The sequence below is a fragment of the Poecilia mexicana genome, unplaced genomic scaffold, assembly GCF_051168715.1.
Source record: "Poecilia mexicana isolate PSO_F unplaced genomic scaffold, ASM5116871v1 scaffold_12, whole genome shotgun sequence".
NCBI lineage: Eukaryota > Metazoa > Chordata > Actinopteri > Cyprinodontiformes > Poeciliidae > Poecilia > Poecilia mexicana.
The window spans coordinates 15,538,150-15,555,453 of record NW_028263381.1 but is presented as its reverse complement, the minus strand read 5'-3'; the positions used below and the strand labels follow the sequence as shown (position 1 = coordinate 15,555,453).

The 17,304-nt window shown below is 40.4% G+C and overlaps 1 protein-coding gene across 2 annotated transcripts in view; it reads right to left on the bottom strand.

The window, feature by feature from the left end:
- Nucleotides 1-11,078: 11,078 nt before the first annotated feature.
- The window catches only part of rabgap1 (RAB GTPase activating protein 1), a 68,020-nt gene continuing 61,794 nt past the window's right edge, over nucleotides 11,079-17,304 (bottom strand). For both annotated transcript variants that reach the window (XM_014983284.2, XM_014983285.2), the window contains 2 exons: nucleotides 16,115-16,315; nucleotides 11,079-14,372 (listed from right to left, as the gene is read on the bottom strand). In XM_014983284.2, coding sequence (XP_014838770.1) covers nucleotides 14,250-14,372; nucleotides 16,115-16,315 — 324 coding nt within the window. In that variant the 3' untranslated portion in view covers nucleotides 11,079-14,249. The remainder of the gene's footprint in view (nucleotides 14,373-16,114; nucleotides 16,316-17,304) is intronic.

The window sequence follows — 17,304 nt, the reverse complement described above, 5'->3', positions numbered from 1 at the left end:
AAATGCCATTCCACAAAGTATTTTTAGCTAATGTTCGTCATCGACCTACTCACATATAAACGTGAATATATTTGGAAATTAAACAATCACCAAAGACAACATTTATGACTTTTTATTGTATTTTAATTGTAATTTCTGAATAAATAAAATAAATGTGAACCTATACAATTGATTTTGATAAATCGTTTTTATATATACAGTAATCAACATTTATGAACATATGCACACACACAGACGTCAATATATTAAATAATAAAATATATGTATATATAAAATATATATAAAATGTATTTATTAGTTAACAAATAAAAAATATTTTATTATTCAAATAACAAATATATGAATAATATATAAGGAATTATAAAAAATTCCCTTCTCACCCTCCTCGGGTGGTCTCTTTCATCCTCTGAGCTCGGGTCCTCTACCAGAGGCCTGGGAGCTTGAGGGTTCTGCGCAGTATCTTGGCTGTGCCTAGAACTGCACATTTCTGGACTGAGATGTCTGATGTTGTTCCTGGGATCTGTTTGAGCCACTGCTCCAGTTTGGGGGTGACTGCCCCGAGGGCCCCAATAACCACAGGCACCACTGTGGTCTTCACCTTCCAGGCCTTCTCCAGTTCCTCTCTGAGGCCCTGGTATTTCTCCAGTTTCTCATGCTCCTTTTTCCTGATGTTGTGGTCACTTGGTATTGCTACATCCACCACAACGGCTTTATATATATATATATATATGTGTGTGTGTGTGTGTGTGTGTGTGTGTGTGTGTGTGTGTGTGTGTGTGTGTGTGTGTGTGTGTATTTACTGAATGTGGAATATGTGCCAGTAAGGTAATACAAGTGAATGGGCTGAACTTGATAAAGTGCCGTTCTACAAAGTATTTTAAGTTAATACCTGCCATTGACACATTTTCTCACACACATTAATATATTTGGCAATCAATGAAATTACTAAAGAGATCGTTTCTAACTTTAAAGAGCACAATGTTTTATTTGATAGAAACGATTCTGAAAATTTTTATAATGACATTGATGAACAGACACACTTTTACAGTGTTTTATTGAAGAATATATTTACATAATTCCATAGTTTAATGTATATTTAACATTTCAAGACAAGAAACAAATAATTTTCCTGTATTTATTTTTTATACGTTATTGAGAAATGACTTTTGATTTATAAATCAGTTATTGTCAAACATTAAACTACATATATTTCTTACTTTTTTGCAGAGAATTTACAGTATGTCAACTCTGCTATTGACAAAAAAGAGTGAAAATAATTCCAACAGAGTAAATTATTTTTTATTTCATTATATAAGCTACATTAATACAACAATACTTCAGATTGAGATATTTAAAAATACACAAAAAGTGAAAGAATAAAACATTTATTTATTATACTGGGAACACTGGCCACAGGCTTCAATCTTGCTGGTCACACTGGGAGAACTCAATGACTTCTGAGACGTCCTGGTTCACAGGCTAAAGCCAAGGATAAAAGAGAAATTATCCAAAAGTTTAATAGAAAATACATACGATATGTTTCGTATGTATCGTATTTTCCAACTCCGTTGAAATTTGTCCCTTGTTTTTGTCAACACCGTCAGACATGAAAAGAATGTAAAAAAAAAATCAGGTATTGGGGGGCACCAGAACTTCTGAGGACCCCATAACGTCGTCTTTTCTCTTCCTTTGCTAAGAGGGCTAGTTAGCTTTGGTTAGCTTATGTTACTCTTTAGTTTTTTCTTCTGATCCATAACTGACAATTTACAAAACATTGATGAAATTTTGTGAAATAAAAGCTTAATTTTAGTATACTGTAAAGATTTCATGGACCTGATGAGCTACAATATGGCCTTCTTCAGAATAATATCATATATACTGAGGTAGTTTGGCATTTAGTCAACTCCGTCAGATGTCAACTCCATCAGAGTTTTTGTGATTCTTTCAGTGTAATTGTTATCAAATCTCACTTAATTGTGCAATTAATTCATGTTAATACATTTTGCATAAATTGCATTACTTCACATGTATCAAGTTTTTCATTTTACTCACTAGTTTGTCACCACCTTCAGTTCTGTGTCAACTCCGTCATGCACTGTCAACTCCGTCAGATGGACTTTTGTTGTTTTTTGTTTTAAATAATATTTATTTTGTTTCTTGAGAAGCATTTGTCTGTAAAATGAGTAAAAATATCACTAATGGGATATTTTAAAAATCATTTTATATTTATTTTTGTCAGATGGTGATGACAAAGTTCTGGGTCAGGTCTACTAAAAATGTAAAAAAAAAAATTAAATTGCAACTGGGAGCCTTCAACATATCATCTTTACATTTCCTAAACATTATTTGTCATATTTGTATACATAAGGTTGAGAAATAATTTTTAAAAAAATATGGGAAAATTAAAACCCATTTTGTCCCTATTCTCAAGAATCACTGATATATATGTGTATGTATATATAGGTGTTGGATCTGCTCTTTGGGTTGTGGAACTTTGTAAAGTGTGTCCTTTGAAGAACGCCGTACTTGGCGTTCGTTACTGTGTGCTGGCAGTACAACGGTCAGTATTTGCTCTGAATTCTAAAGGTAGGCATTACTGACCGCCAGCTTCTCAATGTAGCCAAATCATTTTGTCTTTTTCTTCTTTTTTGTCTATATGCTGTATCTGTAAATCAAAAAAAAAAAATAAACAACTGCGTTAATGAAACATGTTGACATGGAGTATTTGCACTGAATTCTAAAGGCGAATCCGCTGCGCTGTCGGGTGGTCCGAATAAACGGTCCCAACCACGATTTCAACCGCAGTGTGTGTCATATTCCTCTCTCGTTTCCTTCGACAAAAACCCTTAAGAACACACAACGCAGAGTCCAGGGAACAGCGAGGACTCATCTCGCACGGACAGGGTTACATCTCTGGTGCCGTGACCCGGATCGTGGTGCTTCAGGATCACCTAGGCAACAACGCCAGCAGCCCCGTTTCTCAACGGCTTCGTTCTGGTAGTTTGCTGAGTGTATGACAATCTGAGTTAACGTGTGGAGCTGAAGCTGAAGCACTTTTAATGTGAAAATAAAAATTTCGTGAACTACATTTTGTTTGAAATATTTATTACATTGTGATTATATCCTTCTTTTGTGTGTGTATTTATAATTTTGGGAGTGCGTTAAGATAATCGTGCTTCTGAGGACCCCATAACGTCGTCTTTTCTCTTCCTTTGCTAAGAGGGCTAGTTAGCTTTGGTTAGCTTATGTTACTCTTTAGTTTTTTCTTCTGATCCATAACTGACAATTTACAAAACGTTGATGAAATTTTGTGAAATAAAAGCTTAATTTTAGTATACTGTAAAGATTTCATGGACCTGATGAGTTACAATATGGCCTTCTTCAGAATAATATCATATAAATTGAGGTAGTTTGGCATTTCGTCAACTCCGTCAGATGTCAACTCCATCAGTTTTTGTGATTCTTTCAGTGAAATTGTTATCAAATCTCACTTAATTGTGCAATTAATTCATTTTAATTCATTTTGCATAAATTGCATTACTTCACATGTATCAAGTTTTTCATTTTATTCACTAGTTTGTCACCACCTTCAGTTCTGTGTCAACTCCGTCATGCACTGTCAACTCCGTCAGATGGACTTTTTGTTGTTTTTTGTTTTAAATAATATTTATTTTGTTTCTTGAGAAGCATTTGTCTGTAAAATGAGTAAAAATATCATCACTAATGGGATATTTTAAAAATCATTTTGTATTTATTTTTGTCAGATGGTGATGACAAAGTTCTGGGTCAGGTCTACTAAAAATGTAAAAAAAAAAAATTAAATTGCAACTGGGAGCCTTCACCATATCATCTTTACATTTCCTAAACATTATTTGTCATATTTGCATACATAAGGTTGAGAAATAATAATAAAAAATATGGGAAAATTAAAACCCAATTTTTCCCTATTCTCAAGAATAACTGATATATATATATATATATATATAAATATATATATATATTTATTCACTTAATATATATATACATATATATATATGTATATATATATGTATATATATATGTATGTATAAAAAAGTACATTTTGACATGTGGTGACACTTATTTAAGGGTATGTAGGGTTTGAAAAAAAACAAAACAAGAAAAACAAGAACGTCCTGGATTCAAATCCAGGTTGGGACCTTCATCATGTGCAAAGCCTGCTAGTTGTTATGCATCCAAATTAATGACTTCACAAAAGCAAAAAAGACAAGTTTTTCCAAGCAAAAACAACTCCAGTGGGTTATTTAGAGGACAGAAATTGTAAGCATCAAACCTAAAACCAAATCTGTACACCTTGTACTAGGGTTGACACCTTTCAGAAATCAAAATAAGGGACGACCCCCCCACGGTGCGTGTCCCCCGACTCTCATGGGGTGGATCGTCTGTTGCAGTGATAGACATTCTTTTATGGCGGTGTTTTTTGTCTTTAAGAAGTGATCCATAGAGCAATCATTCATGCATCGTTGGTTATAGAGTACCCCAAAATTGTACGCCAATCAGAGTAGTATACTTTAAATATGCTTAATTAACCCTCCTGTTATGCTGTACCTCAAAAGTACAGCATAACTTTATGTTATGCTGTACTGTCCTGTTATGTTCAAAAGTGAACATAACAGGAGGGTTAAGCCAGTGTAAAACGTATTTGGTAAACCACTGAGTAACTGATCATAACACCTGATTTAATATTCAAAATGTGTCCTCAGACAACTAAAAGTATAAAAGTTATGTGAACATTCTGATATTTTACAGAGTATTACCAAAATATTTATATAAATAAGGAGTTGGATTTGGAGGCTGGTTCTAGAGCAGATTTACCACAGGGGCCAGGTTAGTCAGTGTTTTTTCATGGCAACACTTGAAAAAGAATAAAACGAAAAACAAAACAGAGCAATATTTCATCATTTGATATAATAAGTAAGCCAAAGAGCCACTTTGTCTCCAGATTCCAGACTCCAACTTTTACAAGGTAAACTTGCCAGCTCCTTAAAATCTTACATTTAAATGTTAAATAATTTAAATAGTTTAATTTATGTATGCTGAAACCATTAAATCAAATTTAGTGGCATTGATAATCTCAATAAACAAATGCTACATTTAAATATCTGTGGTCAGTGTTAAAATATCAGCATTTATGGGGCCCCTAGGGACCTTCTGGAGCCACTTACTTATTTTGGATTAAACAGAAGTGCAAATAATTTATATTCATTTTAATTGTATTTTTTGATGAGTTGTTTTTAAGACTAGTTGTGGATTTAAATAGCATTTCACTGACGCTGTTTTCCTGTAACATATAATTACTGAGTAATATTTTTATTTTTCCTGTCTACTCAGCATCTTTAATACAAAAACACGGTGGACCACCTCAGCGCCCCGACCACCTTAGCAAGTTTTCTGGGGGAAACCCTGCTGTATTATAAATGGACCCAAGTGCACCAGGTGAGAGACATGAAAAAACAAATAATCAAACTTACAAAAATGAAAAAAAAAATCCAGGGAACAAATAAAATGATAAACAAAGGCAAACTGGAGACACGGAAAGATCACAAGGAAACCAGGGAGAAATTAGAAAATGACGAGACGAACCGGCAACTAACGACTAACAATGAGGTGCTTAAATACTGGAGAGGTTGTGAGCTTGACAAAAGAACTGGGATGATCAATCAATCCATTTTCTTACACCACTGTCCCTGGTGGGGTCAGGAGAGGTGCTGGTGCTTATCTCTAGCAGGAGGCGGGGTACACCCTGAACAGGTCGCTAGCAACACAGAGACAGACAGGACAAAACAACCATGCATGCACACATCCATACCTAAGAATGGGTTTACAGAAATCAATTAACCCAACAGTCATGCTTTTGGACTTTGGGAGGAAGCCGGAGTACCCGGAGAGAACCTACGCATGCATTGGGAGAACTTGCAAACTCCATGCAGAAAGACCCGGGGCTGGGAATTGAAGCCAGGACCTTCTTGCTGCAAGGCAACAGGGCTACCAAGTGCACCACTGTGCAGGACCTGGGCTGATGAGCAGGTGTGAGTGGAGGGAGTGGAAGCTGACTGTGAAGGGATAGAGAAAGTGGCAAAGGAAAGGGGGGTAGATTACACAAGGGGAAACAACCAAAATACAAACACAAAGGTGTAAGGAGACAAAAGGAACCTAATTAAACTAGAATAAAGGAAAATAACTAGAAACAAGAAATAAACATAATTAGAATTACCAATGGAGAACAGATGTGGTTTTCCACAGAAACAGAATTAAATGGAAACAACTAAGGAACACCAAAAGAATCTGAGGAGGATGCTGGCGAACAGCAGCCTTGGAGGGTGCTGGAAGCGGAGCAAGTATCATGGTGGACGTTGGCGGCAGAGTGGGAACCTTGGGGATGCTGGAGATGTGTCCCATCCTGACCGAGCTTCTGAGCCTTGTAGCAGGTCCTGTCGACCTTCCAGCCGACCTCCTGAGCCGGGCTGGTAGGCCGATAGGACCTGCGACACTGGCAGTCGGGCAAATACCTGCCGGCGGCAGAGCAGGAATCGGGAGGCCAATGGGACCCAAGACAAGATTCCGGAGGCCGACGGGACATGCAAAAAAACCCTGGGAGACCAACAAGACTCGCCACAAAGCCCTGGAGGTCAGTCGGGAAACCGACAGGACTCACCACGAAGCCCTGGAAGTCAGTCGGGAAACCGACAGGACTCACCACGAAGCCCTGGAAGTCAGTCGGGAAACCGACAGGACTCACCACGAAGCCCTGGAAGTCAGTCGGGAAACCGACAGGACTCACCACGAAGCCCTGCAAGTCAGTCGGGAAACCGACAGGACTCACCACGAAGCCCTGCAAGTCAGTCGGGAAACCGACATGACTCACCACGAAGCTCCAGAAGTAAGTCGGGAAACCGACAGGACTCACCACGAAGCCCTGGAAGTCAGTCGGGAAACCGACAGGACTCACCACGAAGCCCTGCAAGTCAGTCGGGAAACCGACAGGACTCACCACGAAGTTCTGGAGATCAGTCCCCAAGTGTGAAGCTCCCCTGACACCGCAGTCCTGCTGTCCTCAAGCTTTTCTGCCACCGACAATCAAGCATAAAGTGTGGAGGCCTCATGACACTTCTTTATTTCGAAGTATCATAGTTCAATCCAGTACCTGAGAATGTCAATTTTGTACATTTTCACCAGTGTATTGGAGAAGCCTCTGACCGCACGTCTGAAAACAGATGGCTGCTCCTCTGGCTGGTCTGAAACCGACTCTGGCTGGTCTGAAACTGACTGGCTGTCTTCATGAGTTTCCTCTTCAGATGCCTGGTGGTTCTGCTGCTCCTGTCTGTTCCTCAGCCTATGATTCAGCTTTTTCACTTGAAGCTCCAGGTCAGTGTTTATACGCTCCAAGACGGTTTTTTCCTGCTCAAAGGTGATGCTTCTCTGCTGCAGGATGACCTTCAGGGAGTTGTTTTCCTCCTCCAAGATGTTGTTTGCCTGGCTGAGGTAGTTGTTTTCCTCCGCCAGTTGGGTGTGCATCCGCTCCAAGATGGTGTTGTTCCGCCCCAGGGTGGTGTTGTTCCGCCCCAGGGTGGTGTTGTTCCGCTCCAGGGCGATGCTTCTCAGCTCCAAGGTGATGTTTCTCTCCTCCAAGGCGGTATTTCTCTGCTCCAGGGTGGCGTTCTCCTGCTCCAGGGCAGCATTTGTCAGCTCGAAGGCGGTCTTTAATTGCTCCAAGGTGGCGTTTCTCTCTTCCAAGGCAGTGTTTCTCTGTTCCAGGGCGGTCTTCTCCTGCTCCAGGGTGGCGTTTGACAGCTCAAAGGCAGCATTCCCAAGCTCTAGGTCGGTGTTTTTCTGCTCCAGAGCAGTGCTTACCAGCTTCAGGGTGGCATTCTCCTCCTCCAGGGTGGTGTTTTTCTTTTGCACAGTAATCCATTTCTGCTCCAGGGTGGTGTTCTCCCGCTCCAGAGCCGCATTATCCTGCTCCAGGGCAGCATTTGTCAGCTCCAAGGCAGTCTTTATTTGCTCCAAGGTGGTGTTTCTCTGTTCCAGGTCGGTCTTCTCCTGCTCCAAGGTGGTGTTTCTCTCTTCCAAGGCAGTGTTTCTCTCCTCCAAGGCGGTATTTCTCTGCTCCAGGGTGGCGTTCTCCTGCTCCAGGGCAGCATTTGTCAGCTCGAAGGCGGTCTTTAATTGCTCCAAGGTGGCGTTTCTCTCTTCCAAGGCAGTGTTTCTCTGTTCCAGGGCGGTCTTCTCCTGCTCCAGGGTGGCGTTTGACAGCTCAAAGGCAGCATTCCCAAGCTCTAGGTCGGTGTTTTTCTGCTCCAGAGCAGTGCTTACCAGCTTCAGGGTGGCATTCTCCTCCTCCAGGGTGGTGTTTTTCTTTTGCACAGTAATCCATTTCTGCTCCAGGGTGGTGTTCTCCCGCTCCAGAGCCGCATTATCCTGCTCCAGGGCAGCATTTGTCAGCTCCAAGGCAGTCTTTATTTGCTCCAAGGTGGTGTTTCTCTGTTCCAGGTCGGTCTTCTCCTGCTCCAAGGTGGTGTTTCTCTCTTCCAAGGCAGTGTTTCTCTCTTCCAGGGTGGTCTTCTCCTGCTCCAGGGTGGCATTTGTCAGCTCAAAGGCAGCATTCTCCAGCTCTAGGGTGGTGTTTCTCTGCTCCAGAGAAGTCCTTACCAGCTTCAGGGTGGCATTCTCCTTCACTGTGGTGTTTTTATTTTCCACAGTAATCCATTTCTGCTCCAGGGCGGTGTTCTCCCGCTCCAGAGCGGCATTATCCTGCTCCAGGGCAGCATTTGTCAGCTCCAAGGCGGTCTTTATTTGCTCCAAGGTGGTGTTTCTCTGCTCTAAGGCAGTGTTTCTCTGTTCCAGGTCGGTCTTCTCCTGCTCCAGTGTGGCGTTTGTCACCTCAAAGGCAGCATTGAGCTGCTCTAGATTGGTGTTTTTCTGCTCCAGAGCAGTGCTTTCCAGCTTCAGGGCAGCGTTCTCCTCCTCCAGGGTGGTGTTTTTATTTTCCACAGTAATCCATTTCTGCTCCAGGCTGGCGTTCTCCATCTTCAGGGAAGCATTCTCCTGCTCTAGGTCGATGTTTTTCTGCTCCAAGGCAGTATTTTCCTGTCCCAGGGTGGTGCATTTGTGCTGCAGGGTGGTGTTTATCTGCTCCAGGGTGGTGTTTTTCTGTTGCAGGGTGGTGTTTTTCTGCTCCATGGTGGTATTTTTCTGCCTCAGGACAGTGCATTTCTGCTCCAGGACAGCGCTCATCTGCTCCAAGGACGTCTTTTCCTTCTCCAGGGTGGTGGTTTTCTGCTCCAATATAGCATTTGCTTTGATCAGAGTCTCTCTCTCAGCTGACATCCTACTGACTTTTTTCAAGATGTCTTCGAGCTTCTGTTTGTCGAGCGTTTGTTGTGGTGCCTCCTTCTGGGAACCAGAAGATGACCCCAGACTGCTCTGACTCATTGTTGTTCCTCTTTGTCTAGCCAAATCCAAACGCTGCTCAATGTTAGATTTTTTGTCTGTTAGAATTTGCCTTTGTATCTTGAAAAGGAGACAATCCTTCTACTTGCTCTCAATTCTCTTTGTGACATCAATTTGTGTGATGTCACAAAATGATGTCACAACCTCAGCAGAACAACTAGAAAACTGCTGAAGTTTGAATAAAAACAAACTTTATGGCTGAATGCTAGTCTATGGGCCAGAGGGCAAAATTTGACATTTTTGTCCATTTCAGGGTGGCAAAGTCTATCGATATTTTTTGAAAAGATACATATATCTAGTTAATACTTTGGCATGATAGCCCTTCCAAAATGGTAGCTGAGTCATAGTTATCAGCTCATGAAGTAATAACCCCTTTGGAAAAATTATATTTCTTGAGACTGGTGTATGTCTGGTTTAGGCTCATGGTATGGGCATTTGTCAAAGGTCTATACTATGGTGTGTGGTATCTTCTTAAAGGGGACACTCTTGGCTTTCATTTAAACCAGGTTTTGAGTCTCTCTGACCAACACAGAGGTCACTAGAGCTCGTTAAACCAAAAATAATACACATTTTCCACACCTTTTGACCAAACTAGATGCATTTCTCTTATCCCAGTGGTATCCAGGGACATCAGGGACACATCTGTACTTAGCTTCACCCATCTTCTCATTAAATCTGACTCCAGCTTTTCAACTGAAGTTAAAAAAAAAAAAAACTTAAAATGGTTGAACTTTATTTATTTTGGAGCATCATAGTTAGGTGGGGTGATAACAAATATAAATGCAACAACTTTCCTGAACTTTGCAAGATTTGTGAAATTTGTGTATTCTTATACTTCAACTGTTGCATCTATCTTAAGGAAAGTTAATAAAATGTAGAAACAGTAAGTACTGGATTCGTTAGGACAGGTTTATAGGAACTGTTTGATGTAGAAAAATCAGGCATATTTGAAATAAAATTCCTCATTTACATTTATTGTTTACTCTATAGCGCCCTCCAGAGGCCTTTTTTCACCTCCTTCACCATCCTGGTCTAAGGTAATGCTCAGGTTCTCGACTGTTCATATTTGCAGGTTTATCTCATGATCCCTTGGCGACTTGTACCCAATTACAATGAGCATGAGCTAGCATTAGCATTGCAGCACAGTTCTGACGCTAATAGCTACTACAGAATGTTCGAAAAGTAGCAATTAGGACTTCTGTTTCCATGGTTGTGGGATTTCATGATCCACATGATCCATGAGGGAAACCAAAAATTTTTGATGGTTTTCAACTAGTGTCGCTTTGGACATTGCTTGGGTCCTTGGGTAAAAACGCAGTCAAGAGTCGGTTTTGAAGGGTGTTAAAATCATAAGTGCTCTGCTTCAAACATATTTATATAATCTAAAATATCCCATTGTGTTTCATTACCGGCTCATTTTGGGAAGCTGGACTTTTTTCTCTCAACCATGTGTCCATAAAGAAATAACTGGTTGACTTTAAACTCTACCTGGTCAAAGTAACAGTTCAGTTTTTAATCACTTATAAAAATGGCACCTTTTGAGCAAAAAAAAAAAAAAAAAAAAATGTATGTATAAAGAATGAGTCAGGTTTCCTTGTGTTCATATCTTTATATTTAAATTCATGGAGTATACACAATGCAGTCTACTCTATTACAATTTCCACACGTTGATAATGTTGGTTGACGGAGCTATGTTTTGGCATTTAGTTATCCAAACAGCAGTGCGACTGAGAAGCTTGGAGCAAAAAAGGGGAAAAAAAATATACAAAAAAAGAACAAAAAACATACAGAAATACAATAAAAACTTTGTAGATTCAACTGTATCACAGCAGCAGGTAGGTGAGTACAGGTAGGCAACATTAGTTATAGTTAGATTAGAAAAACCATGAACAAAAAAAAATTCAATAGTGATGCTTTTAATGTTTATTTACAGCCCAGTGCCTTAAGGTGGACGCTCCCCTACAACTTTTCTTCTTCTAATGTCACAACCGGATTCCAGCTGATCGGACTTCACTTTTCAAGTCAAGATGCAGGTTACAGAAATGGTTCGTTCCAGTCAGGCTAAGAAAAAACGTTCAGTCTCAGCAGGATTTGAAACCGGATTATCATTGAGCCTCCGCTCCAAAGTCAGCGAAGTATTAAATCACACACAGAGGCTTCCTCTGGCCCCTTTTTGCCCCGTGGACAAATATAGAGCTTTTTGACCTGAACTCTGGCCTCTCCTGACACGGCTCTGCTGCCCTGCACCTGGCGGTGCGATTCCCCCTCGCGCTGCGGCTACTCCTCCGCGTGCTGACAGGTGTCTCACATTCACAGCAGTCTGTGGTCAGAATAACATCTTGAGAGCTTAAATATTTTTTTAGCAACTTGTAACATTCGCTGTGAGACTCAAATTTATTTGAGAATGTCTTTGAAGAATTTTGCTCAACTGAAGCTAAAAAAAATGATTCCTTTTAATATTCTTCCTGTTGAAATATAGAAAATATAGGTTGCAGCTGTTTGTAGGCTCATCGTGATACGACGCTTGAACCAGAAAAAAAAAATGTTCTCAGCTGTTAAAGGTGCCAAATTACTTGCTTGCGTTTTGTTCGATCGGTATTGCTGCTGCTTTGCTAGTTTTGGATGCTTTCTCTATCCATACCCAGCAGCTCTTACAGATCTGAGACATCTGCAACATATTTAATTTCAATAGACAATTGGGTCGACTGGTAGGTTTATATCTTAACTCTGAACTACATGCATTTATGGAGCCGGTCAGAAGTTTACCGACATGGATTGGCAAGACTTTTCTACTAGTTAAGGCCCTTAAGAATCTATCTGAACATGTTTTATTTTTTTGTTTTGTTTTCCAGAGTGGAATGATTATACTACAAACAAAACTTGTAACGTTAAGAATTGGGTGCAGAAGTTTGAATTTAATTTTCCGAATATCCCTTATGTTATAGAGAGACGACCACTTTTCAGCATAATTCTGGATTGTTTGACCGATCTTCTTGGCTCAGTAGAGCTGAGGGGGGAAAAAAAGGTTCTTTGAGGCAAGACAAAGATTGAGCTATTTAACCAAAGTTACAGGAAGATTTTTCTCTTAAACGTAAGAACTCTCCATTAAATGTCAAACGTGGTAGTGGCAGCATTAATGCTAAATCTCTTCTACAACTTGTGAACTGGAAGAAGTGGGACTACTTCCCAAAATTGTAGGTGAAAAACCCACCAATTTAAAGAACTAGATCAGCTTTGCCAAGAAGAGCTGCAAAATGCTCAGAATTACGCCAAAGATTTTATTGGTCGATATAAAAACGTGTTGGGACATTAAAGCTATTTATTGGGGGCGTCTATATGTACGTATTTAAGCATGCATGTATAATTTTGAACCTGTGTGTGTGGATGAGATAAACTCCACATTTATTGCAAAACTGTGCACCCACTTCATGTTTTGAAGTTATTAGTCCACCAAAAAAAACAAAAAAAAACTTGGTTCTAATGCATCATTAACAACCCAAAATCTGTTAAAAATGAATGTCAACAATCAGCAAATGTAACATTCTGTTAACTTCTATGTAAAGCATTTAACAGGACCATCGCAGCCGACACAAAAACGTCTGATCATTCCATGTTGGACAGATCGAAATGGGATTGATGGTGAGTTCAAAGGCCGTAGGAATTATAAATTTGTCCACTCTGACTATTGGAATTTTAATTACTCAAATTCAGTAAACCATTTGAGTAATAAAATTATTTGTTTGTTTGATTTTGAGCTCTTTTTCCCCCCCCAAGGTTTCTTCATAGCGGAAGATCCAAACCAAACAAACCATAAGTGTGTATTTTAATTCGAGGAGATTCAAGCTGCAGTCGCTTCTCACAACTCCTTTTAGTTTCCATAAATTACATATTTATACCCACCTCTGTTATCAACCTTCAGATCAAGGCCTTGTCAGCAAACTTCTCTTCACCAGTTTTTCTGTACACATTTGAACATGAAAGGACACGAGACAACCTGACACGCATGCACACACTCATAACTTTAGTGCTTTTCTTTCCGCTGTCCTTCCACAAACACTCAAAACAGTTCACACACACACATACACGCGCGCTAATTATTCATGCTTTCAAACCTTTTTTTCTCCCCAGTCTCACAGTCATAAACAAATACACATTACAGTCAGACGCTACATTAGCACATACGCCAACAGAAAGAACTGTTCAATGAAAATTAGAAAAAAGCTCAGTCCTGGAAGGGCGTCTGTAAGCGCTCGTACCTAAAACAAACCAAAACAAAACAAAAAAAGAAAATATCCAGGGACTTGATGTTTTTGTGCCAGTAGTTTAGAAGAAAGGGAGCGCAAAGATACAGTCCTGATGTCATTGCTTCCCCCACTGTGGAGTTTTTCCATTTCAGCAGTACGCAGACAATCCTCAATGAAGCATCTCTCCTCCTGTGACTGGTGGAAGCGCGTGGTCTCTGTCGGGGAGGGGGGGGAGGAGGTGGTTATCGCTGCACTGCTCGCATGGATGTTAAAAGGTTTCGATTGGGAGAGTTACTTCAGGAAATAAAAAGAACATCTTTGATATGAGGAAACAAGTAACACAGTCAGTCACGGAGGAGATCCTCTGCTTTTTTTAACGGTTAATGTTAGCGTTATATGGCCGTGTGCGTTACATTCTTGGGGGCTGGAGGGGGGGGGGTCTGAAGGTAGCGGGACGAGTGGCACCGAGCTCCAGACGCGGTCTTGTTAAAACGGGACGGATGGCGGGTTGTTGGGTTAAGTGGTCTCTTTGCCCTGGGTGCCGGTGACCGTCTTGATGGAGCTGAGCGTTCGGTTGAACCAGGTCTTTTTGGCCGCCTGAACCTCGTTGAGAGCCAGACCCAGATGGTGCTCCAGGTCCTGTTCGGAAAGGAAGAGGATACATGACGCTACAAAGCGCTTCTTTGCCAAAACGGCACAGTGAAAACACAAACTCTAACAAAGTACTTTTGGTCCAGGAAACATCTTGGTACGCTTTAAATAAGACAAAACTAACAAGTAACTTTTCAGCAAGAAACAGGAACTTGTTTTGAGTAAATAATTCCTTAATATTGACAGTAGAAGCTTGGCGTTTACATTAAAACTACTTTTTTTTTAAGCTTGGCTTGGAAGCTTCAACAAAGGATGTTGGCAGCAGAATTATGGACAGATTGAAGTTTATAGGAGATTTATATAAAAAAAATTATTGCAGTTATAGAGACCAGATGTGAGAGTCCTGGGTTTGCATTTGCCTTGAAATGATAAGTGGGGTGTAAAGTATTTGGATCTAACCTGCTATGACATAAAAATCACAGATGGCTAAATAGTGCGGCTGTCATCTCTATTTATGCAACGCAGACATGCTACATTTTTTCAGCTAAGAGTTTGTAATCTTTTCTGACTGAGAAAAGATTTCCAGGATTCCCCCAGAATCCCCCCACAGCATTCTGGGGGATGTAGGCAGAGTAAAGATTTTAGCTGCTCAAGCTGTCTCGCTCTTTGGTTACCTAGCAACAATTTTTTTTCGGGGGGTGATAACTTGTGGTTACCTAGTCAGTTGAGTAACTTGTGCGTTAGCAGTTAAAGGTTTTGCCACCGTGCCTCGTAGCTGCTTAAAAATAAACGACAGCTTGTGGAGTGGAAACAGTGGATAAAACAGGAAAGGTCACGGCACTAGTTCCGCAGATATATATATATATATATATATATATATATATATAAATCAATAATTATAAATATTGACTGATATGAAAAGCTTATATGATGATACACTGTTCAGACAATACAACCTCCAGCCACAAATTAAAGATTTTTATTTGTAAAAAAGAAAACCATTTATCATTTTCATTCCTCCTTATGGTTTTGTACTACTTTCTGTCGATCTTCCACATAAGATCCCAACAAACACTGAGAAACCTTCCCTTTACAGTGACGAGCTTCTTGTCTTCTTCCTGAGACCCAACATCTTTTAAAACCCAAAGTTCACGCTATAACCATTTTTCAGCCTCTAAAGCTCCTTCAGATGCTGGCGATCACATTATTGTCTTCATTTCCTTAAATCAGATCCACATTTTCTTCTTCCTTTACTCATATCTGTTTAATAGAAAGCTCTCCTCCTTGATTTGACAACCTTCTCCTGCGCCGGCTGATAAAGGCACACAGAACGGGATCATGGCCTTTTAATTGATTGCTACGTGGTTGACACACAGAGGCAGATAAAGGCAGGTAGCTCAGATATAAGGAAATGAATATGCAGTAACAACCCTGATGTAAGAGGTAATTAAGCGCCATCCACATGTCAAAGCCAGATGTAACCTCTTAATAGAATCATCCTGAACGTCTTATTAAAAGCTGTCAAAACGCGTCTTGCTGCCAGGAAAGACGACTGCCGTCCAAACTGTGACACATCTGTTTAAATACTGGCTTCAGTGGCAATTAGAGGAGTCGTGCTGGTGGGATTCAGAGCTGGAGATTTAATTTGAGCTGGGCCAACCAAACTTGTTTGGAGACGGTGTAAGAAAATAGCACAAATACCACCGGTGAGTCGGGGTTTTTTTATTGCTCTGTGACCACATGTGTACAGCCAGTTATAGTTGGGGCCCACGTTGTGTGTGCTGCCGTACCTGGATTTTACACTCGGCCTCCACCAGCTGCAGCTTGGTCTGGGCCAGCTCCAGCTCCATCTCCCTCAGCTGGTTCTTCAGACCCTCCTTCTCCTCATCTGTCTCCTCCGTCCCGTCAGCGGGCGCCGTGGTTACCGCAGCCCGCACACGACCCTCTTTGTTGAACAGACTGCTGCACTTCTCACAGCCTTCAACCTTGGACTGCGTGGTTTGGGGGGGGGGGGCATTTTAGAGATCAGAGAGAAATAAAATAAAACTGTCAAGAGGGTGGAAATAACTCCGGCTATTTTCAATGTCTGTGTTTACATTCAAATTCAGAGCTCAACATTAACTGTGTGCCACAACATTTGCGTCTCTGAGCTAAGTGAGTCCTTCAGAAATGAGAATTTCACTCCAACATTGCAGCTTTAAACTTGGTTCGATATGATTAAAATGCAGAGTAATTATAGATAAGCCCTAATGAAGCAGCGGAGCGTTAGGCTGGAATTGCTCCTCAAGTATCAGTGGCAAGCTTTGTTAGGGGTCTTATTACAAATTCTCATTAATGTTCATTTATATATTATTAACTGAACTAAGTCGCTTAAAACTGAAATTTAGATGTTCCACACATTTTTTAAAGTAAAAAAAAACATCCAGTTTCGAAGCTCAAATCACAAGATTTGTCTACTAACTTTTAGCAGTAAAGCATCATTAGCGTAGAATACCATTTTAAAAATCGCAAAATATTTAATTATGTATTTGTGATAGATTCAGTTTGTCAGTCAGAATGAACAGATGAACAAAAGGAAGGATTGACAGACGGAGGGTTGGAAAAATGATGGATGATAGTCAAATGGATGATCAGACGTAGAGAGAAATGGACAGATGAGAAAATACAGCAAAAATAATTACTGTGTGATTTTCTAGGTTTTTCCAGCTTCCAAAGTTCCCTAATTGGGATTTTATGTATTTGTTGCATCAGTAGAAACCAGGCACACCTGTTCATTTGCTTATTAGCACAAACTGTGAATTAGACAAACACAAAGCACCAATCTATAAGGCTGAACCTGAGCATCATAATCAGAACTCAGACTCTTCTTGTGACTTCTTCCAGCTTAATAATGCACAACATCACTAAAGCTCAGTCCTCCATGTGGGTGACTGACAAAATAACAAGTTTGCGTCCAAAAGATGTCTGACAAATGCACTTA